Source organism: Typopeltis vanoorti, chromosome 4, assembly GCF_054136105.1.
Source record: "Typopeltis vanoorti isolate ZY-2024b chromosome 4, IOZ_Tvanoo_1.0, whole genome shotgun sequence".
Taxonomy (NCBI): domain Eukaryota; kingdom Metazoa; phylum Arthropoda; class Arachnida; order Uropygi; family Thelyphonidae; genus Typopeltis; species Typopeltis vanoorti.
The window spans coordinates 108,744,445-108,768,675 of NC_143552.1; the positions used below are offsets into that span (position 1 = coordinate 108,744,445).

A 24,231-nucleotide genomic window follows, 5' to 3' on the forward strand; every position below is an offset into this window, starting at 1 on the left:
ATGATAGAGAGAATATGCTGAAAGAGAGACCCGGATTAAGTAGATGCATGGAGTGCATTTGAGGATAGAAGAGAGCTACGTGCAAGAGATGGACTGAATTTGAACATGGAAGTAGACGTCTAGAGAGAGAGAGAGAGAGAGAGATTGTTGTTCTGTGGAAAAGTCAGAGTATTATGGCAGGGACACTAGAGTTGTCAGGGCAAATGGTAGCAAGGGTGCCTTTTTTTTGTGGGAATAGTCACTTTGGAGATGGGAGAAATGTATGGTATACTGCAGAGTTAAATGGAGTCGGGAGGGAATAATAATAGGAATAAAAATGTTGACAATGAATTGATGTTTTTTTTTTTATATATATACAAATGTTAGGAGTATCAGAAATAAAAGAAATGAATTGGTAGCACTGATAGATCAGCCCATCCAAAAATTTTTGGGATCTGTAAAACATGGTTGACAGAAGATTATGTCCTGACAGGAATAGAAGTAGAAGGGTATAGCATATTTCAGCAGGATAGGAGAGGTAAACACAGTGATGAATTATTACTGATGATAAGTTATGAGTTGTATTCTCTCAGAGTGGAGAATTTGGAGGCAAATGGTACTAATGGTTTTGAGAGCATATAGTGTGAGGTAGGCAGGACGACTGGATATATTTAGTGGGATGTAGCTGTTAGCCAGGGAACACAAAGAGTGAAAGCAGGATGGTTTAGGCAATAAGTTTAACAAGTGCAAAATAAGTGATCATTATGGAAGATTTTAACTATAGCAGTATAAATAGAGCAGAGGGAACAACAAATGCTAGTAAGATAATAGAATTTCTGGAATTCTTGAGGGACTAATTCCTTAGGCCACATGAAGTAGAGGGGAAATGATTAAGTGTTCTGGATTTGGTCATAGCATTAGAGAATCTGGTTGTAACTGATATGTCAGCCTTTGTTCCCCCCCCCCCCTCTCTCTCTCTCCCAATTTGTGTCATGATTTGGAGCCAGAATAAATGTGAGAAGTATCAAAGAGAAAGAAATTTTGTGGAATTATAATGAATGTGAACTATAATAATCTTAGAAATCAGTTTTGGGCAGTTTTGTAAGTGGGAAAAATGGTGATATCAGCAATGCATGGGAGTTTGTTAAGAAATATTTATCAAGAGCAATGGCAAATTACATTCCTCAAGTGTAAGGGAGACACTGTGTAAAGTGTAAAAGAGACACAACAGAGAGACATTGCATGAGAAGAACGTATGATAGATACAGGAGCAGGTGTGTGTGTGTGTGTGTGTGTGTGTGTGTGTGTGTGTGTGTGTGTGTGTGTGTGTGTGTGTGTGTGTGTGTGTGTGTGTGTGTGTGCGTGTATGTGTGCGTGTGTGTGTGTGTGTGTGTACAAGAAAAGATCAGGATGAACTGGAATTTGGCAGAAACAAACAGGTCTGAGGAGAGGTGTAAGATCAGTCATGATAGAAATGACTGGCCAAGTGGGGCATGGAGGAGTCACATATGAAGAGTGACTCCTTCATTGGTGAGGCTTGTTATAGAACCAGAAATAAGCTACTGTGTATGTTTACAAATGCCAGAAGTATTTGAGATAAAGGAAATAAAATTGTAGCTTTAATAGAGTATATTCACCCAAAATTGTTGGAATAAGTGAGATATAGGAGGATGACATTCTGATAGGAATAAAGTGGATGGATATAATGTTTTTCATGAGGATAGGCAGGGCAAAAGGGGAGGAGTGCTGTTGATGGAATTATCCTCATCTAAATAAGATAGAAATTAAAGGAACAAACAGCCACAATGGCTTTGAAGCAGTGTGGTGGACATGAACAGAATGAAATATCTAGTTGGGTGTTACTAAACCACATTACCTGGTAATGTGGAGAACAGTAAGAAGGAAATTTATAGGCAAATTTGGTCTAGCTAATAAGAAAAGGGTGACTGTTATGGGTGACTTTAGTTATGGCAATATAGACTGCAATGAAGCAGCAGCATATGGGGACAAAGAGAACAAATTTTTTGAGTTTGTGAAGGACAACTACCTTAGGCAATAAGTAACAGATGGTATACAGGGATCAAAGGTCTTGGATTTGATTATCTCATCAGTGGATGTTATTGAAAATGAGGTGTTAAATTTTCCTACAGTTGTTGAGAGTGACCATGAGGTGATTACTTGGGTGGCCATGCGAGAAATTCTGTAATAAAGGGATATATGTAGCGTTATAAGCTGGTGATAATGACAAGCTTAGGGCACAGCCTGCAGCTATATCATGGAATGAAGAATTGGTAGAAAAGGAGATCAATTCAGCTATTTCAGAAATGTTCAGGAACTATTTGGTAGAGGCAATGTTTCAAAGGTTATAAGGTCAAATAATGTGGATGTAAAATGGATGAATGAAGAAGTGAAGTATGCAGTTTGGATGAAGGTATTATGGAGGAAGTATAAGATGAGTGATAGATTATCTATGCCCAAATTTTGGGCATACACAATTGAGGTCAAGATTTGGGGGATTGAGACAGATGTCAGTGCTTTCTTTAAAAATATATTCAAATTTATGGTAGCTACGGTGCAGTAACTTAATACCTTTTTATCATAGACTCTCTATTTAGAGAATGGATATCCTTGAGATGTCTTCAGTTTAGGAAATAATGAGGTCTGATGATGCCCAAGTCTGTAGGTAGGATGTTCCATAACTTTTAATATGATTTTAAATTACTATTTCAATGATGCATTAAAACTGAATAACATACTAAAAGTGTAATTATGCACATAATCACATGTGAAATCAAGATTTAAAAAAAAAAATAAATAAAAAGGAAGTGATCGAATGCTAGTAATAACACACTAGCATTTGATCATTTATAAGAATACTGTTTTTAAAGCTATGTTTGCTTTTCCAGGTAATGAGAGAGGGAATGGGCCAGGCTACAAATATTTCTTGTCATGATGTTTTAGATACACTGATAACTAATGCCCTCATTATTGATGCAGTTCAAGGCATTGTCAAAGCTGATGTAGGAATAAAGGTAATTAGCTAGACATCTACTTCTTTTTTTATTTATAGAATTCCTATTATTTTTAATCTTCTGAAGACCTCATATTACGTCTTTGGGAAAATCTATATTACATTTTCTGAAGATTGTATATTACATACATGGTCTTCACCATATACAAAATGAATCCAGAGAAGTACATAACAAAAAGAGCTAAGGAAATTTTTTCATAAAAATTAAAAATTAGCAGACCAATCTGAACAAAATATTATTATTATTATTATTTTACAATCACCTCTATGGAGTCCCAGAATAATCATGGAAGATCCAAACTCCTCGCACCCTTGCTAACCATACTCATATCAAACTTCCAGGGATGATTTCTTGTTCTGCTCCCTCTAGCCAAGTGCTGAAACATTTCCCCTACATCACTCCTATAAAACCCATTAATTAACTTAAATGTTTCTATCATATCTTCCCTTTTTCAGCTATCAACCAACTTTTGCAATTCAAAAATCCTCAATTTATCCTCATAGAACGCATTCCACAGATGACTCACCATCTTGGTCGCTTACCTCTGAATTCTCTTCACCACTTTTTCATCCTCAAGAAAGCCAGGTGTGGTCACCCGGGTTTCTTGAGGATGAAGTATCTGGACTACTATGCTCAGTTGACCACACAAAAGAATTATCTCTGTTTGTTACTTTAATTCTTCAACAAACAAGTAATCCTGTGAACTATGCTGTCTACTTTAGCAATATGCCCTCTAAGCTTCAACTTTCTATCTACTACTACCCCCAAATCCTTGGCTTGATCAATTTCCTGGAGTACAGTTCCCTCAATGTGGTACACAGCTTGTACCACATTTGGGATAAAACGCATTTTATCCCAAAATGCATAACTTTTCCGTATTAAATTAGCATCATGTTTTTTCCCATACTGTCAGCCTATTTAAATTATCCTGAAGGAAGATATTCATGTTGAATATCTTCCTTCAAATATATCTGACCCCCCCCACACACACACAAAAGGCCACAAGACCTATAGCATAATAGTGCTATGGGTGGGTAAAGGGAAAAGAAGCAAGGAGGAATCTGTTCACCTTTTTATAAACAGTTGAAGGTTCTATTCTTTAAGAAAGACAGAGTGGGAAGACTTCCTTCTCCTGGATTCTGTTCCTCAATGTACTACTTTTTGGCATCTGTCCATTAGCCATCCTTTTATCCATATCAACAGTTTCATATTATTATTATTTGTGACACCTCCAAGGAGTCTGAAGACTCAACTCATCGTGGGAAGACACCTACTGTAGAACTCTCCATCTCCACAACTACACTGACCTCTATTACCAATCATTTACATCAACGCCATCTACTGCCGACCACCACTACCACCACAGCTACATTTTTTGTCTGTAAATTGCATGTGTTCTGAAGAGCTAATTTGTCTATATGCAGGATCAGGACCGGCCTTCTCTATAAAGGGGCCGAGTGCAAGAAACCTTTTGGGCCCAAAAATATTTTTCAGAGGTAAAAATTAAAGGGTTCAAAATAAACGTATTGTAAAACCTCTTACCTGCAAATGATTTTGGCACAGGAAAACAAAAAAAAAACACATTCGAAATATAATACATTTCTGCAAATGTGTACCGACTGTGCCCACTCAATCGTGGGGCCCGGGTGCATTGCACCCAGTGCCCCCCCCGAGATGGCCGGCCCTGTGCAGGATGAAAATCCCGAGTTTCCAGGAGAAAAAACCCTGCAACATCCGTATGATATCGGCTAACTCACATTCCCATTTCTTGCAGTTGGTGTAACACAGTTCCATATGGTAATCTGTCAAATAGCTTTGCAAAATCTAGCAGTATCATTGTGTAATCATCCCTTTATCTGACTCAGCTGTTACTCTATTATAAAAAATTACTAAGGCATGACCAACCCTTCACAGAGTACCATATTATTATCCACCCATTCCTGAATTCTCTTTTTAACCAACTTTTCAAGTTCTTTTGCTCCTAAGATACTGATTGGTCTATTAATTTGCTGCCACAGATTTAAATCCTCCTTTGTGCAAAAGAATTATTTTGTCCTCCTTCCACTCTCTTGGGGCTTTGCCATATCTGAAACTTAAATTAAACAGCCTAGTCAAAGGCATCAGCAGTTCCCTGCACATTCTCTTAAAATGCAAGCTGATATCCCATCTAATCCCACAGCTATATTTGCATTCAGATTCTGCAATATACTTAGTACCACCCATTCATCACCCTCTGTTCTCACATCAGTTCTTGTCATCTTTGCAATAAAAATATCTTCACTTGGATGATATACCCTTGCAAAATGGTCACTCAATAGGTCAACAATTTCATTTGCCTGTAATTATCTCTCTACATTCTATACTCATTAAAGGTATTAGTCATTCTTCCTCCTACTTTCCTCTTAACAAAAAACTCTTTGAGATTTCCTTTCACTTGCTCAGCTAACTTCTCATAATCTGATTTTGTCTTTCTTACCATGCTGGTCACTTTCTTTCCTGTTCATTGTACTGTTCATGAGTTAGTTGGTCACCTTTCTCCTTATATATCCTCGACAACAACCTTTTTTTGCAGCTGTTGCTTAATGATATTACTCATCCATCTAACTCTTATTTGATTTACCCTCCTGACCTTGGGTATGCAATGTGATATTTCTTCCTCCAGATATCCCTTGACTATTCCCCCCGATGCACTGTGATCCTTCCTTTGCAGATCTTTATGTCATGGTGCTGCTTCAAACTGCCATCCTAAGTGTATCATAATCACCTGCCTTGTAGTTCCTCATATACGCCTTCTTGACTGGAATTCCCAAGTTTTGCTACCTCCCAAGTCAAGACCATGTGATCACTTCTTCCAGTTGAAGGTGATTTAGTTATGGAGAAGCCTTCTGATCCTATAACATGATTCAGCACTCTCAAATCCCAAGTCCCCTCCATCACATTCTGCTTTGAGTAATTATCTCTCAGTCAGTGTATAAATTCCATTTCCTTTTTGCAATATGAGCATTCCTACTTCAAATCTATGTCTCCAAAGTCAAAGTACCCATAATAATTACTCAATTTACACTCATTGTACTAATCTACTGATGTATGTCTTCCACATTATCATTTGCATCCCTGGCAACCAGTTTTATATTTTGTCCTGTTGACCTCAATCTCACACCATATTGACTCAAAAGAGCTGCCATCTGCTTGACTGACTCCTACTCTTGTTGGCTACAGTTCATCTGCCATCATCAGTAGTACCCCCCCCCTGTCCTTTCTAGTCTATCCTCCCTGAAAATACTAAATCCATCATATTCTATCCCTGTAACTATGTCATCTGCTGTTAACTCTCACTAATGTCTATAACTTTTGGCGAGGTTGCACTAACCAGTGCCAAAAATCCTCCTTGTCATTCCTGATGCTTCTGCCATTAGTATATAGAAACTGTAGCATCCCCTTAGGCCCCAAACTACCTTTACATCTTGAATTGACTATCCCATTTAATATTATTGCTTGAGAGACTAGATTTCACATTTTTTGTTCATTCACACACACTCGTTTGCTGCATATACCTTAATTTCTTTAGTTTTCCTGACTTTGTGCTTCCACACTCTCAGTGAACAAAGCTCTCTAGACACCTAACTCCAAATCCATTTAAGTGCAGTCCATCAGTATTGTACAAATTTTTCCATCCGTCAAACTCAGGCCACAGGTCCACAAATTCTACATTATTCCTTTTGTACAACCGGTATATTGATTCATTACCTATCATCACCCTCCTTCTCATTTCACCTCTATCACAGTGTAGCAGCAGACTAATAAACTTCACCTTCTCACTCTTCTTTTTCTTTTCTTCAAATAGCTCTTTCACATCCTCCCTCATACAATACTTCTCACAGATATGGCTTATCTGTGTATGCATATAACTTCAGTTCATTTTATGCCTATCCATATGTTATTATTATAGCAAAACTCCATGTAATCAGATCTGTACTGTTCGCTGAGTGAAGCCACTCAGCGAACAGTACATCTATCATATTCCCATAAACTCATTCACACTCCTAGAAGTTACAACACATACCAGCAGTGCATCCCACTCATGCACCCACCACTCTCCATGCAATAATAATCTACTCCAAACTCCCACCTTATTTTTCTCCTCACTACATCCTTACACAACTTCCAGGGTTGGTACATTATTGTCCTCTTTTCACCCTCTACATATAATCCCTTCTGTATTAATCTGTAAAAATCACCTCACTAGCTTAGCCACATTTATCGCATCACCTCTTTTCTGCTCATCCAGTGAACTCTAGAATTTACATTCCCTCATCCTTTTCCCATAAGCATCATCCCAGACTCCTGATATTCACTAAGTTATTCATCTCTGCATCCTCTCAGAGTTTCCACATCACAATGGAAACTAGGTGAGCAAAGTTAAGCCCAAATAGTTTATGTGTGGTCTGATCAGTGCTTATCTACACGGATCCTTATCTCTATATGTTAGTGTGCTGTTCTCCTTTTTATAGGAGTAATGTATTGTGTAGTCTTTGCAGTGATTACAGTGTGTCCCCTGAACTTCAGGTTGCCATTGACCATTGTCCTAGATCTCAAATCTGATCCACCTGAAGCACATTTCACCAATACAGCACACAACCTTATATCTCTGTATCCCCCAAAGGGTATACCTTGCATTTATTAACATCAGAACTTTAGCACACTCATTTGTTGAAGCTAAAAATTTATTTAAATCTTCCTGAAGAGAATTAATATCATCATCACTTCATATAGCCCTCTTTAACTTTGTATTATCAGCAAAGCTGAAGATCACCTGTTAATTCATTCAAAATTCATTATAACAAAGGTAGCCATTAATTATGTGTTTTTTTTCTGTGACTGCAACCTTCCCATATATAACTTTCTGGTATTGTTCAGATGGTATGCAGAAAATTCACCAAAAACAATTTCATCAAAAGAAATTTATCAAACAACAATTTACTGAAATTCAATTCATCAAAAAAAAACAATTAATCAAAAAACAATTCATCAAAAAAACAATTAACCAAAAAACAATTCATCAAACAACAATTGAATGAAAAACAATTCATCAAATAACAGTTAACTGAAAAAGCAATTCATCAAATAACAGTTAACTAAAAAAAGCAATTCATCGAAAGGCAGTTCCTCAACTCATCAAAAAGACAATTTATCGAAAGGCAAATCATCAAAATCCAGCAATTCATCAAAAAATCCCAATTCATATAAACTACAAATCATCGAATGAACATTTCACTGAATGATGAATTATATGATATGAGGAATCTGTATATCAGTAATAACTTCAGTTTTTACTAGTTAACAGCCTCTGTAACACAACCAGCTGAACATTGCATTCTTTAATTGGAAAATATCTGCATTCGATTTTCATTGTGATGAGAAAAATCTTTATATGAGCATAATTTTCAACTGAAAGTGAGTTAGCCAATCTCATATGGAGGTAGCAATGTTTTTTCTCTTGGAAAGTCAGGTTTTTCATCCCACATACAGGCATATTGACTATGAGAACACATGCAATTTGCAAACAAAAAATAGTGTTGTTGGTCATGATGGATGGTAGTGTCACTGTGTGTATATATGGAGAATTAAGTAGTAGTAGGGGAGATGGTGAGATGGGTATAGCAGAGTAGAGTGTCCTCCCTGATTGGTCCTTGGACACCCTGAAGGTGTGACATAATAATAATAATAATAACAATTAACTGTGATGCTGTTGAAACTTACCAACCAGCAGATATAAGTATAAGAAAAAAAGTGAGGAAGTAACTTGTTTTGTCTATACACAAATGCAAGGAGCATTAGAAATGATGTAAAATTTGTTGCTTTGGTGAATATGTTGTGGCCTAAAATTTTTGGCATTAGTGAAACCTATAGAAGAGAAAGGGAAGTATTACTAATATCAGATGACTTGAATTCGGTTAGAATAGAAACTGATGAGACCAGTAATGGTAATAATGTACTGTGTATGCATGTATTAGTAGATTTGAGGTTATTTGGTGTGAGGTGGAGGCTAACACAGGAAGAAATATATGATAGGTGTGGCTATAGACCTGGTGGTTCATTTGCTGGGAATGAAGAAATGCATTGTCAAATTACCCAGTGGGTACTGAACAACTAAGTACAGTATTATGAGTGACTTAACTTATCTGAATATTGAGTGGGTGGCAGAAAAAACTCATGATAAGAATGGAGACTGTATTGAGCTGTGGCAAGACAACCTCAAGCAACATGTGAAAGAAGAAACTCAAGATCAAAGATTATTAGATTTGATCACAGCATCAGAAGGTGATAAAATCTAACACTCTTTGATCTCGATGTGATTGAGATCGAAGTAGCCAACTATATGGATGTTCTAATCAGGACAGGTTACAAGCTAAACTACAAATCTGGAAATTATGACAAACTCAGAAGAATACTATCATTGGATCTATAGTATCAGTTACTGCATGGGAAGCTTTGAAAAGATACAGTATCTGAATTTGTTCTCAAAGTTTGAAGAACAAATAGGATGGGAATGAAATGGATAAGCAATCTTATTAAGCAAGAGATCTATAAGCAGAAGATGATGTTGAAGGAATATGATCAGAATAAGGGTGAGAGGAGTTATGAAATATATAAAGTTCAGCCTAGAAAAGTATTGTACAGAGTAGTGTACAACTTAGCTTTCTGTACGAGTATTGTACAGAAAGCTAAGTTGGAGTATGAAAAGAAATTGGCTGTGCAGGCTAAAGGAAATCCAAAAGAATTTGATCATTATGCTGCAAGTAAAAGAAAAAATGAATATGGAAGAATAACTTTACTGAATGCAGACAGCACCTTGTATCAGAAACAGATGCAATAGTTCAAATAATGAACACTCACCTCACCAAGATCTATCTACTTGGTGTATGTAACATAGTGCACACTACTACCACTACATTGCATAAAGAGATAGAGGTGCATGAGAATTAGGTTCTAGAGCTGTTGCTTAACTTGGATAAGATTTCAGCATTAGAAACAGATGGGATATCAGCACAAATGCTAAACTAATGTTCGACTGAACTGACTAGGTCCTTGACATGTTTATAATTTGAGTCATAGCTCAGGAAAGGAAAGAATGCACAATAATCCCCATTGCATAAGAGTGGTGCAAAAACGGATGTGTCAAACTATTGACATATTATCTCTGGTATCAATATTATCTCATAATCACTACAGAGATAATGATATCTCTGTAGTGATTGTGAAGATTTTAGAAAAGTGAGTAAACTTGTATACAGAAATAGGTGGACAAAAAAGCTACACTTTGCAAGTAACAGTAATGGGTTTATTAAAGGAAGACCATGTCTAAACAATTTGCTCATATTTTATAATAAAGTTATGACTAAGTTGGATAAAAGGAATGGATATGCTATGATACTATAATAAATTTAGTTTAATCCTTTATCCAAGTGTGAGCAAACAAAGTTTGTGCCTGAAAGTATCTTCAGGACTGGGGTAAGGTGGTACAACACCGGGCAACTCGTTGCAAAGGTGGAGCAAGCTAACATCACTCCTATCTCAGTATCTCCCATAATGCAAAATACATCTCCTTGTGGATATGTCTAATGTTATGCATTAAGGGAAGGGCCACTACCCAGACTAGTTTCGACCTTTATTGAGGTCTCTTCAGTGGGAGCCAGGTCCAAGTGGAGATACCAGGCAGAAGCATTAGCAAGGTCATCTCTACCTATAGGAGCTGCCAAACGGTGTGCCACCTTTTTAATAAATTACTCTGGATTTAGAGAAAGATGCTGAAAGTTTATTTTTCACTTGGTTAGACTATAATAAATTTAGTTTAATCCTTTATCCAAGTGTGAGCAAATACTTTCAGGCGCAAACTTTGTTTGGTCACACTTGGATAAAGGATTAAACTAAATTTATTATAGTCTAACCAAGGGAAAAATAAACTTTCAACACTATGATACTGTTGGACTTTGCAAAGGCATTTGATAGGATAACACATGAAAGGCTGTTGCATAAACTGGAGAATATGGATTTGGAATATAAACTATTGGCTTGGATAAGTGGGTGGCTGGAGAACAGGTATCAGAAAGTGATATGGCTGGGAGGGGGGGACTATCAGATTTAAAGTAACCAGTGGTGCCCCAGGGATCAGTCCATGGACCATTGTTTTTAATCTGTATACTGATATGAATGATACTGGGAAAAGGCAAACAGGAGATCTTCAATTGTTTGCTGATGATTCAAATATTGGCAGGGAAATCAAAGATGATACTGATATACAGCATTGACAGGGTGATTTGAATAGACTAGAAGTGTGGACAAATGATAATGACAATGAATTCAGTGTTAATAAAAAGTTATGCATTTTGGTGTGATGAGATATCCAACGGCATAATCCCACCATAAACCTGGTGGGATTATGCTTGGAGTAATTGATGAAGCTAGAGAGTTATGTGGATTGAAATTAGAAGATCAAGGGTCACGGCAAAATTGCAAACGCAACTCAGAGGAATATATAATTATTATTATTATTATTATTATTATTATTATTATTATTATTATTATTATTAAACAAGACCTCATAGAGTCAAAGACTCATCTAGGAGGTCCTTTTATCTCACACACATCTCATCATACCATGTCTTAAACACATTCAAACTCCTTGCAGATACCACACTCTCAGGCAAGGCATTCCAATCACTCACAACTCTGCACAAAAAAAAACCTGCCTCTCACTCCCCTACTCACACCCTCTTTATACAGTTTCCAGGGATGACCTCTGGTTCTTCCCTGATCTCCCACTATTCTCTGTAGAACTTCTCCACCATTGATCCTATAACAACCCCTTACCAACTTGTAGGTCTCTATCATATCTCCCCTCTTCCTCCTGTCCACCAGACTCTGCAAATTACATCTTCTCAATCTTTCCTCATACTCGACATTCCAGAGGTGAGAAACTACCTTAGTCAGTTGCCTTTGGACCCTTTCCAACATCCTTCAGAAAACCCGGTGACCAAATCTGGGCACAATAGTTCATGTTTGGCCTAATCAAAGCCTTATACAATGGAACAAGAATCTCCCTACTTCTACACGTCAGTCCAGAAGTCTTTGTGTTGTCTTCACAATTTTGGCGATGTGTCCCCTAAATTTTAAATCCTTATCCACTATCACCCCCAGATCTCTTATTTCCTCTACTTCTAACAATATATTCTCACCAAGCATAAATTCTGCATCCCATCTTTGTTTTCCAAATTTTAAAACCTTACATTTTGCAACATTGAACTCACATCCACATTTGCTTGCCCAGTCACTCAATTTATTCAAGTCTTCTTGCAAGGCCACAACATCTTCACTACTCTTTATGGTTCGTCCAAACTTTGCATCATCTGCAAACAACTGAATATCTCCATCCAAATCTTTGCCAATATCATTAATATACAAGTTAAATAGTATGGCCCTAAAACAGACCCCTGAGGCACACCACTAGTGACTTTCCTTTTCCTGGATATTGCACCCCCATACACAACTTGTTGATACCTATCAGATAGCCAGTCTCCAATCCAATGCACTAATCTAATATCCAACCCCATCTGCTCTAGTTTGACTGTCAACTTATCATGAGGTACTCTATCAAAAGCTTTTGCGAAATCCAAGTATATTACTGTGTATCCTTCTCCTCTGTCCAAGGAAGTAGTCACTTTATTGTAATAAGTAAGTAGATTACTAAAACATGACCTCCCTTTAGCAAATCCATGCTGTCCATCAAAGATTATACCATTGTTGTCAACCCAACTCTGGATCCTAGTTCTCACAAGCTTCTCCAACAACTTAACCACAACACCTGACACACAGATAGGCCTATAGTTTGATGCTTGAGTTCGATCACCTCCTTTATGAAGTGGCACAATCTTGCCCTCCTTCCACTCCTTAGGAACTTGACCAAGTGCAAGACTCGTATTAAAAAAATATGTCAAGGCAGGTGTCAACTCTCTGGCACATTCCTTTAGAATACGCAGTGATATATTATCAAGTCCCACAGCCTTATTTACATCTAGTTTACTCAACTCCCCAAACACCTCTTGCTCACTTATAGTCAGTCTCTCCTCCCCATCATCAACTGCTCTTAATCTCTGCATGAAGTCACATTCACAAGATTGAAGATCTTTATGAACTGCTCATTAAGTATCTCCACCACACATTCTGCAACAGCTGTCTTTATACCATTTCCTCCAATCAATGTCATCCTTCCATAATCATTCTTTCTTTTGCTGGCTACATATCGAAAGAACTCCCTAGGATTCTTTTTGGCTTCATTAGCTAACTGCTGTTCATACCTCTATTTAGCTACTCTCACCAACCAAGTCACTCTCCTTGCCTGGTCTTTGTAGACCTCATGAAATTGGTTACTTCCGCTTCTCTTATGCTGCCTTCACAATGCCCTTTTTCTCTGTATTGCATGCTTAATCTCTTTATTCATCCATCTCACACCTACCTTATTTAACCTTCTCACCCATGGTATACATTTAGACATTGCATCTACTAAATAGTTTTTGAAAATCCCACAAGCTGCATTGATCTCTTTTCCAGCTAACTCCTCATTCCATGCTACACCTGCAAGCTGTCTCCTGAGCTCTTCATAATCACCCCCCCCCCTTGTAGTTCCACATATACCCTTTTTCACAGGGGTCCTTGCACTGCTGGCAACCACCCAGGTAATCACCTCATGGTCACTTTCACCAATTGGTGGATGATTTGACACCTCATTTATAATTACATCCTCCGATGAGATGACCAAATCCAAGACCCTTAATCATCGTGTGCCCTCTGTTACATACTGTCTGAAAATTAAAAAAATTAAAAAATTATCCCTCAAAAACTCAAGAAACTAATTTTCTTTACTTCCAGTTGCTATCTCTTCATTCCAGTCTGTATTGCCATAATTAAAATCACTCATGATGGTCACTCTTTTCTTATTTGCTTGGCTTATTTGACTATACATTTCACTATCACCACCATCCACATTACCAGGTCTATAACAACATCCCACCAAGTATTTGATTCTATTCACCTCTATCTCACACCATACTGCCTCAAAACCACTGTCCCTAGTTCCCTCTTGCATCTCTACCTTGTATGAACATAACTCTTTCTCTATCATCAATAGCACTCCCCCTCCCTTTTTACCCCTTCTATCCTCACGAAACACATCATACCTTTCCATCTCTATTCCTGTCAGGATGTCGTCCTCATCTAACCATGTCTCACTTATTCCGACAATCTCTGGGTGCACAGACGCAATTAGTGCAACCATTTCATCCGCCTTGTTTCTTATACTTCTAGCATTGGTATACAAACACAACAACTCATTTCTGGATCTACAGCTAGTTCCACTGATACCACTCACTCGATGTGATCTCTCCATGCTGGACTGGGGCCATTTCCCTTTCTGCTTCTTCATTTTAGAACCCTTTGCAATTCCATCTGTTTCCTCTTGATCCCTGGTCATCCCATTACTTTCCTGCCTACACATGCTCTCACCTCCTCTTGGAGCATCCACCTTTCTCACGCTGTGTACTCCTGTCCACCCTGAGCCTCCCCGTTTCCCTGCTCCTCTTGCACACCCATTCTCTCATTTTCTACACTCATACCACTCACTTCCCCATTCATTTCCACTTCTTCAATCTCTCCTGTCTTACTCTCCTGCTCGTCCACATCACTCCCCTCTCGATCTGATTCATTCTCTCTATTCACTTCTCTACTTTCCAGCAGCAGTCTCTCCAAGTGACTCACACCATAACCACTCAAATGCAGTCCATCGCTCCCATACAGTTCACTTCGTCCCTCAAAGGATATGGTAGCTGTAGAAAGTTTTTTCACTTGATTGTAAGTTAAATTAAACTTGCCAAGAAATGATATTCTTGTTTAATCCTTTATCCAAGAGTAAGCAAACAACGTTTGCAGATGAAGTATCTTCACAACTAGGCTACTTGTATACAGGCTGATTACTTCATATCAATTGCCTTAGTATCCCATAATGCAAAGCACACTTTCTCTCAGGCATGCATAATGCTATGTATTATGTAAGCGCCACTAATCAAACTTGTTTCAACCTTTGAGCTCTTATCTCTTATCTCTTGTGGGATCCAGACCCACAATAGATACCAAGGTTAAGGGTACAAAGGACTTATCAATATAATTTCTTGATAAGTTTAATTTAATTTTTGATATGGAAGCCATTTTGCCTCTTTACAAGGCAAAATATGACTGCATATGGACACTGTGTGCAGATTTGGTCTTCTGGGTTAAGAGGGGATAAAGAACCTGTGGAAAGACTGCAATTAAAATATCAGGATTATAAAATATACAAAGGTGGTCTGAAAAGTTCTCGGCATTGACCATAGATGGCAACACTATCAGCAAGAGATTTGTTTTTCTGAGTTGGTACATCTGTTATAAGCATCCATGTGAAATTGCAAGCCATTCTATCAAGTAGTTTGTTTTATACAGCTGTTTGAAGCAAAAGTGTTGTGTGTATCCCTTGAAATGGATAAAATTGAGTATCGTGCAGTTATAAAATTCTTTGTAAAAGAAGGTTTAAATGCCAAAAGAAATTCATTCAAAGTTCATAAAAGTTTATGGGCACTCTTTTCCTTCATTTTCGGCAATTAAGAAATGGGCTGCTGAGTTGAAACGTGGTCATACTAGCCTTGAAGGTGATCCATGTGAAGGACATCCAAAATCCCTCCAGAAATCATTGATCAAGTGCAGGATGTGGTATTGGATGACCGGCAAGTCAAAGTGCGTGAAATTTCTGAGACTATAGGCATTTCAAAAGAACTTGTAGAATATAATGAAAAAGCTTTGTGCAAGACGGGTGCTGTGCTTGCTCACAGCAGATCAAAAATGCACTCGCATGAAAATCTCTGAACAGTGCTTAGAGCATTTTAACAAGAATAAAACTGATTTTGTGCGTAGATTTATTACTATGGATGACACTTGGATTCACGATTACACACCAGAATCCAAACAGCAGTCAAAGCAGTGGACAGAATCCGGTTCAGCGCCAAAGAAGACAAAGTCGGTTTCATCAGCAGGAAAGGTCATGGCATTGGTGTTTTGGGATGCTAAAGTCATTTTGTTTATTAATTATCTTGAAAAGGGTAAAACAATAACTGGGGAATATTGTTCCAATCTTTTAACCAGACTAGATGAAATAATTCATGAGAAAAGACCTGGTTTGCAGAAAAAAAAATCATCTTTCATCAGGACAATGCACCTGCCCACAAAGGTGTTTTAGCAATGGGAAAATTAAGGGATCTGCACTATGAATTGTTGGAACATTCGCCCTATTCCCCAGATTTGGCTCCTTCTGACTTCTATCTCTTCCCAAAACTAAAACTCTTCCTCACTGGTCAGTGTTTTCTTTGAATCAAGATGTGATTGCAGCTGTAGAGGGGTATTTTGCAGATCTTACTGAGAACCGCTACACAGGATAATGGTGCTGGAGCATCGCTGGAATAAATGTATTAGTCTTAGAGGAGTATTTGTTGAAAAATTAAAATAATTTTGATATTATAAATTTGTTTTTTAATTGTTAGGCTGAGAACTTTTCAGATCATCCTCGTAGATTTTGAGGATAGATTGTGAACACTCGTAGATAGGAAAAAGTAGCGTGATATGATAGAGGTTTTATAAACTTTTGAGAGGGCATTATAGTGGGAGAGAGGATGGGGGACATTCATGGAAGTTAAGTTTGGTCAGTTAAAAAGGGGTGCGTGGAAGCACGATTAAATGCATTTATTTATGCTCCCACATCCGGGGCAGCTGATGCACCAGCATTGGGGATCCAGGGTGCTGGTGAGAAGTAGACTACTGACCGAAGAACTAAGCTATCACCAAAATCAGAAAAATTTGCATTGTTGCTACATGGAATGTGAGAACCAGACACCATGTTGGACCAAAGAAAATCACTGCCATGGAAATGTCAAAATGCAAAATCTCAATTACTGCAGTACCTGAAATACATCTCACATGATCTGTGACACTGACCATTCAGCCACCAGAGACCAATGGAACAATGACACTGTTCTGCTGTGGTGGTGAAAAATGGGAAGCTGGTGTCAGCTTTATAGTGGGTAGATAGGCTGCTGGGAGTGTAATTGCCTTCCAGCCAGTTTTGGATCACTTGGCCATTCTCATCATTGACTGTTGAGATACAATTAAGACTCATATCCTTTCCACCTCTGTCCCAACTGAGACCAGCCTGGATACAGTAAGGATGACTTACAGCCAGCTCCAGCACACACACACACTGGATATGATCCTGCAGACTGAGCTGACCATTCTAGCAGGAGATTGCAATGCCCACATTGTTGTAGACAGGACTGGATGGGAAGGAACACTGGGCAGATTTGTTTGTGGTGAGATCAATGCCAACGGATTGCACCTGTTGTCCTTTGCTGCATCAAACAATCTGGTTGTAGGCAACAACCACTTTAAACACCCTCACAAACACCAGTTTACATGGTGCATCCCATCTGGTGAGGATTCAACCATCTTGGACTACAATCCGATCAGTTCTCGATTCCTATTGTCACTCAAGGATGTCCGTGCAATGAGGGAGGCCTAATTGTAGTTCCCACCATTATCTCATTCGTGCCAAAGTACATCTGTGGCTACAACAGGCAAAGCACAAGAACCCCCTCCCCCCACTAGCTAAACCGAACTGGGCATGTCTTAAGGATCCGGTGCTCAGTCAGGAATTTCAAATTACCTTATTAAACAGAGTTGAAGTACTCAGGTTATCAGCATCTATCCTAGAGTGTGTGTGCCACCCCCCCCCCCATGTCCACCCATCCACCATCGGACACAACAATGGATTTCTGGTGAGTGCTTAGATCTGTGAATAAATGGAAAACAAGTCGAGCATGTCAACTTCAAACAGTACCAGCAACTGAACAGAGAGGTTAGAGACAGAAGATGAATTAGAATGTGAATCCTACTGGAATAGTGTTGCAGCTGGTTCTGGAAGAAGCAGCATCCAGGTATGAGTAGTGGACTTTACATCAGACCCTCAGGAGACTGAGTGGTAAAAATAAACAATAAATGACGTCAAGAAGGCAGGTGGCACTTTTGTGAGGTCACATGTGATCACCTTCAGCAGTGGAAAAAATTCTTCCAGCAGCTTTATAACCATTTCACCCCCCCCCAAGGTCACCACCTGATCCGCCACCCATTGACCTGCCAGAGAATCCATTCTTCAATGGTTTGTGAAGTGAAGAGTGCAATAACATCATTGAGGAATGGAAAGGCACCCAGAATAAATCAAATCACTGCCAAAGTGATCAAAGCCAGAGATGTCCTGCTACAGCGCTCCATGTCCTTCTGACATGCATCTGGTGCTCAGAATGTATCCCAGCAGTGTGGAAAAAGGCCATCATTGTATACCGATCCTGAAGAAGGGTGATTGCCAGGAAGGCAATCAGTCTTCTTTCGATCATTGGCAAGGTATTCATGAAGGTCATACAAGCAAGGCTGCAGAAGTACCATGAACAGACCAGCTATGAGGAACAAGTAAGTTTCAGGTTGCATTGGGCCTGCACTGATAAAATATTTGCCAACTGATGAAGGAAAGAATCAGATGTGGGAAGTGAACTGTGATTGTTTTTATCGATTTTAAGTCCGCATTCGACTGTGTTCATTGTCTGACTTGTGGAAAGCATTAGAAAATGAGCATGTGCCACTTACGATTATCCAACTCCTCAAAGCATCATACCATGGCTGTACCACCAGTGTATCGATTCAAAATGAGCTATCCGAAAATTTTCCTGTCTGAACTAGAGTCCATCAGGGAGATGTTATTTCTTCCCTGCTTTTCAACATTGTGATTGATGCCATTATGAGAGAAGCTTTCGAGGAATTATATTGAGTATATTGAGGTACAGAATCCAGAAGAAAGCAGGTGACTTGTGGTGTGCCGCAAAACTCTGTACTTTGACCACCACTGTTTAATTTGTACATAAATGATGTAGGAAATAATATGAAAGGAAATATTCAGTTGTTTGCTGATGATGCAAAATAGGATAGGATACTAGTTAATCAAGGAGACAATATGGAAAGCCTGCAGAATGATTTAAAATAGGCAAAAGATAATGGCTGTCAGTTTAATGTGTAGAAATATAAAATCATGCATTTTAGGATAAATCAGTTACAAGCTGTGTACTTCTTCTTCTTCTTCTCTTCCGTCTAAGACAGGTTGAGTCTTCTCTTGAGCAGGATCTTCCAGTCCTCTCTATTCCTTGCTGTTCGAAAAAGTTCCTTATATGTTCTGCATCCCGAGATGTTCTTTATTAATTTCAGCCAGGTAATTCTTGGTCTTCCAGGTCTTCTTTTTTCAGTTGGAAAAGTACTGATTAGGACGGTAGGAAGTCTGTCTGCATCCATGCGTACAGTGTGTCCAAACCATCTCAGTTGTTGATTTCTAATTTTTTCTATTATTGTCTTTTTATACAATAGTTCTTGTCTGACTGTGATGTTTGTTTTCTTTTCTATCCAACTTGTTCTATTTATTTTTCTTAAGCATTTCATTTCAGATGCTAGCAGTTTTTTCTCCTCTCTTTTTTTAACTGTCCATGCTTCTGCTCCATAGATGACTGTTGGTATAATTATTGCTTCATATAGTTTGATTTTGGCTTGTTTAGATATCTTATTTGTTTTCCAGATTTTCTGTAATTTGCCCATGGTGGTCCATCCTATCGCTATTCTGTGTTTGATTGTTTTGAGTTCATCTATTGTCTCTGTTAGTTTTGATCCAAGGTATATGAAGTTGTCTACTTGTTCTAATTGTTCTCTGTTTAGGGTGGCTGAGATGGTAGTTCTGTTCCTCCCTATTTTCATCACTTTTGTCTTTTGTATATTTATTGTCATGTCATATGTTTTACAGGTTTCATTTAGCTTGTTGATCAACTTTTGTAGTTCATTTGGGGTTCTTGCAAGAAGGACGAGATCATCTGCATATTTGATATTATTTATGTTTAAACCGTTGACATTGATTCCATGCTCATTGTCTATTGCTTTCTTTACAACTTCTTCTAGATATATGTTGAATAGGCATGGGGATAATGGGCATCCTTGCATTACTCCTTTTTGGATCTCTATGGGTTCTGTTGTGAATGTGTCCTTTTTCATTATTGCATTTGTCTTAGAGTAATATTTTATCAGAAACTGTATTATATATTTGTCTATTGCTTTTTCTAGTAGAATTTTGAGAAGGATTTCTCTGTTGATGTTATCGAAAGCTTGTTTAAAGTCCACAAAACAACAATATAGTTCTTTATGGTCTTCCCAGCTGATTTCTGCTAGTTGGTGCAATGTGAAAATTTGGTCTATTGTTGAATAGTTTCCTCAGAAACCAGCTTGTTCTATGCCTATCATTTCTTCATAGGTGTTTTTTAATCTATTTTGTATAATTCTCATGAATATTTTATAGGTGTGAGGGAGTAAATTGATTGGTCTGTAATTTCTGCAGTCTCTTTTGTCTCCTTTCTTGTATATTGGGATGATCTTTCTAGTTCTCCAGTCATCTGGGATCTCTCCTGTTTGTAGTATTTTATTGAATAGTGTTGTTAAATATTCTATTGATATGCTGCCTCCATATGACCACAGTTCAGTAGGGATAGTATCAATGCCTGGTGCTTTATTGTTTTTCATCTGTTTTATTGCGTATCTAACTTCTTCTTGTAAAATTTTTGGGTGATCATTATTTTCTTCTATTGTTGGCATTGTAGTTTTGTTTCCTTGGTGGAAGATAGTCTTAAAATGGTTTGACCAGATTTTTCTTATATATTCAATATTCCCGGTTTCAGTCATCTTGTTGTTCATCATTGTTACTGCTTTTGCTGAGAATTCCTTTGTAATTTCTCTTACAGTATCATGGAAGACTTTTAGGTTGTTTTGTTGGTATGCTTCTTGGCATTTCTTAGCTTTTTCTTCTAACCATTTTTCTTTGGCTTTTTTGCATAGGTTATCAACTTTATTTTTTAGTGCTCTGTATTTTTAGTGCTCTGTGTTTTTTAGTGCTCTTCATTGTTTTGTTGGTTTACAAGTATCTTGGCCTCTCTTTTCTCTTCTATGGTAGCTATGATTTCTTGGGTTATCCACTGTTTGTTTATTTTGGGTTTGGAACCTAGAGTGTCTTTTGCAATTGATAACATTGTTTCTTTTCCTTCTTCCCAGAATTTTCCGCTGTTCTGTAAGATGGAGGGTTTTAATTTCAAGCACATCTGTTCTAAAAATCGACTTCTGCTTGAGCTATCTTTTAGTTTTGATAGGTTGATGTTTTCTTCTTTTCTGATATTATTTTTCCTGTTGAATTTTATCTTCACTTTGGCAGTTAATATTTCGTGGTCAGTGTCAAAATCAAAACTTCTTAATGTTCGTACATTATTTACTGATCTTTTCCATTGTTTGTTTATGATGATATAGTCTATGCAGTTCTTTATATTACCATCTGGGGATGTCCATGTATATTTATTATTAGGGCGTTGATAGAACAATGTGTTTGTAATCATTAGATCATTTGCTTTACAGAAATGGAGTAATTGTTCTCCTCTCCGTATCCAAATTTCCCCATCACATCTTTTTTGTCTGCTGTGAACTGTCCTATTTTAGCATTAAAATCTCCCATCACTATCATGAGTTCTCTATTTTTGGGATTATCTATTTCCTGTTGTAGTTCTTTATAGAAATTTTCTATTTCTTCCTCTGAATGGTTACTGTCTGGTGCATATATTTGGATTATTTTAATTGTTTGACCTTTTTCTTTTGCTTGAAGTTTGGCTGTTATTATTCTAGGAGACACTGGGTTTATTTCAATTACTGAGTGTGTAAGTTTCTTTTCAATTAGTAATACAACTCCTTCTCTGTGTATGTTATCTTTTCTTCCTGAGAAGTACAGTCTTCCTTCTGGTAAATCCATGAATCCATCTCCGCACCAATGTGTCTCTGATAAACCTAAAATACTCCATTTCAGTCTTTTTAAATTTTCCTGGACTAATTGTAATTTTCCAGGTCGGTATAGTGATCTTATGTTGAGGGTGGCTACATGTTTCACATCCTTGGCTGACCACATTACTGATTTCTCACCTATTCTATGTGGTCTTTGAGTAGGCGCGTCGGTTGTCCCGTATGCAGTAGCACTATCTTGGTTTGTAGACTTTCTCCTGCTCATGAAAGTTACTGGCATAATAATGTAGCCAGCTTGCCATGCCTCTGCTACATCCTTTGGTCCACAGCTCTTTATTCTTTATTCAGAGCAACCCATTTGGGTTTTCCCCATCTGCCACCCGGGGGAACGCGCCTGGTAGGAGTGTGGTCTCCCCCAAGAACTGTGTACTACACTGATGAAACTGTATTCCAAGAAATAGACAAAGCTACAGATTTAGGGATGTAGTAGATAGAGAGTTGAAGTTTAGAGGGCATATTGCAATGCTTGCCAATGTAGCTCATAGAATTACTTGGTTATTGAAGAACATGGTAACAAGCAGAGATAAGGAATTATCATTTCTCTTTATAAGACCTGGATGTGTCCACATCTGCATTACTGTGCTCAGGTCTAGTCACCTGAATTTTTCTTGAAGATGAGGAAAGTAGAGAAGATCCAGAAGGGTGTGACCAAGATGATAATGATGATGAGTGGCCTGTGGAATGCTCCATATGAGCATAGATTGAGCATTTGTGGGTTTCAAAAGTTGGTTGATTGACAAAAAATAGGGAATATGACAGAAACATCGAAGTTACTTAATTTGATAGGATTGATGCAGATGAAACGTAGAAACATTTGTGACTTAAAAGGTTTTACAGAACTGATGCAGAATAAATAGTTCAGCACTTGGCTAGAGGGAGAACAAGAGACCATCACTGGAAGTTGAGTAATTCTGTGATTAGTAAAGATCTGAGGACTAGATTTTTTTTCACAGGAGAGTAGTGAATGAATTGCTAGCTTCAGTTGAAAGTGCTTTGTCTATCCATGGGTTCAAGGACAGGTACAATAAATACTGTTTGGATAGTTTGGGTCTTTCACAATGAGTCTTCAGATTCTATGGAGGTGCATAATAATAATAATATGGGGCAGAAGTCACAGAAAGGGTTTTGGTGTTTGCGGAACCTCCAGATGTGTTAGTGTTAACTAGAAGACCACTACACCCTCCATGGCAGGTTAATAATCTCAATATTTAATTAGATTACTGAACAGGATGTTGTTGCTTGTTCCTAAGTCCACAATATCTGTACACAGGATATTGAAGAGAAACTTATGCTAGATTTTTGCCTCAGATGTTAGTGATACCAGCACCCAAAGAGTGGAGCTGTTGTAAGACCAGGAAGAGATGGTTATACTGATCTATAGCAATTTCTGCTTTGAAATCTTGACAGTCTCTCAAACATGGACTAAAGTCCATGTCTGGGAGACTGATGGATCTTACTTCATTAGGAAGAAGTCCCTGTTAACTTTAAGGATAGACACTGTATGGCAATCCACAAACTTGGCATGTTTTCAATGAACAGAAGGTATTAAATAGTGCCATGTGAATCAGAAAGAATGAAATCCCATGCCTCATGATTCTGTTCCCAATCTGTCTGGCTCATGTATTTTTTTGGTATAGCATTGCTTGAATGTAGGTGTGCTTTGGCTTCAGTGATGGGTTTATCTAGCCTTTAGATGTGCCTAAGGAAGGCAGCAATCTTTTAAGAGGAGTAATCTTGGAAGGGCACTGTCATCCAGAAGGTATAGTACCTCAAGAAGGCTACTAATATGTTAGATGTTGAGGTCTTCTTCTGACCAGCTTTGCTAATGTGGTGATGGTTCTTTTTTTAATGAAGGATCTGTTGTAAGAGGCAGCAAAAGGTTTATCTTCAAAGTTCAGATGCAGTCTAATTTTAAACTTTCTCTCCTCCACTTGCTTTTTTTTTAATGTCTATTTCAAGATTAATTTCACATATGATGTTTTCACATGTTATGCCTTGATGACTGGTTACAAACCAGTTTCTCTCCCTGTATAGATCTTGCAGTCAAGTTTAGTAAAGGAAATCATGTTCATGACTCAATTTTATCATATTTTGTCCGAGAAGATTGGGAAGTCTGGTTACAGCTTCCAAGAGGACCAAAACCAGTTTCTGCTTTTTTCAAGACAATGCATTTGTC

The 24,231-nt window shown here is 38.0% G+C and overlaps 1 protein-coding gene across 1 annotated transcript in view; it reads left to right on the top strand.

Annotated features, from left to right (window-relative positions):
* Window positions 1-24,231, top strand: part of LOC150107598 (uncharacterized) — a 419,637-nt gene that overhangs the window by 202,798 nt on the left and 192,608 nt on the right. Inside the window, exon 12 of the mRNA XM_090391960.1 lies at window positions 2,886-3,011. Within this exon, the coding sequence (XP_090248086.1) occupies window positions 2,886-3,011 (126 nt within the window). The remainder of the gene's footprint in view (window positions 1-2,885; window positions 3,012-24,231) is intronic.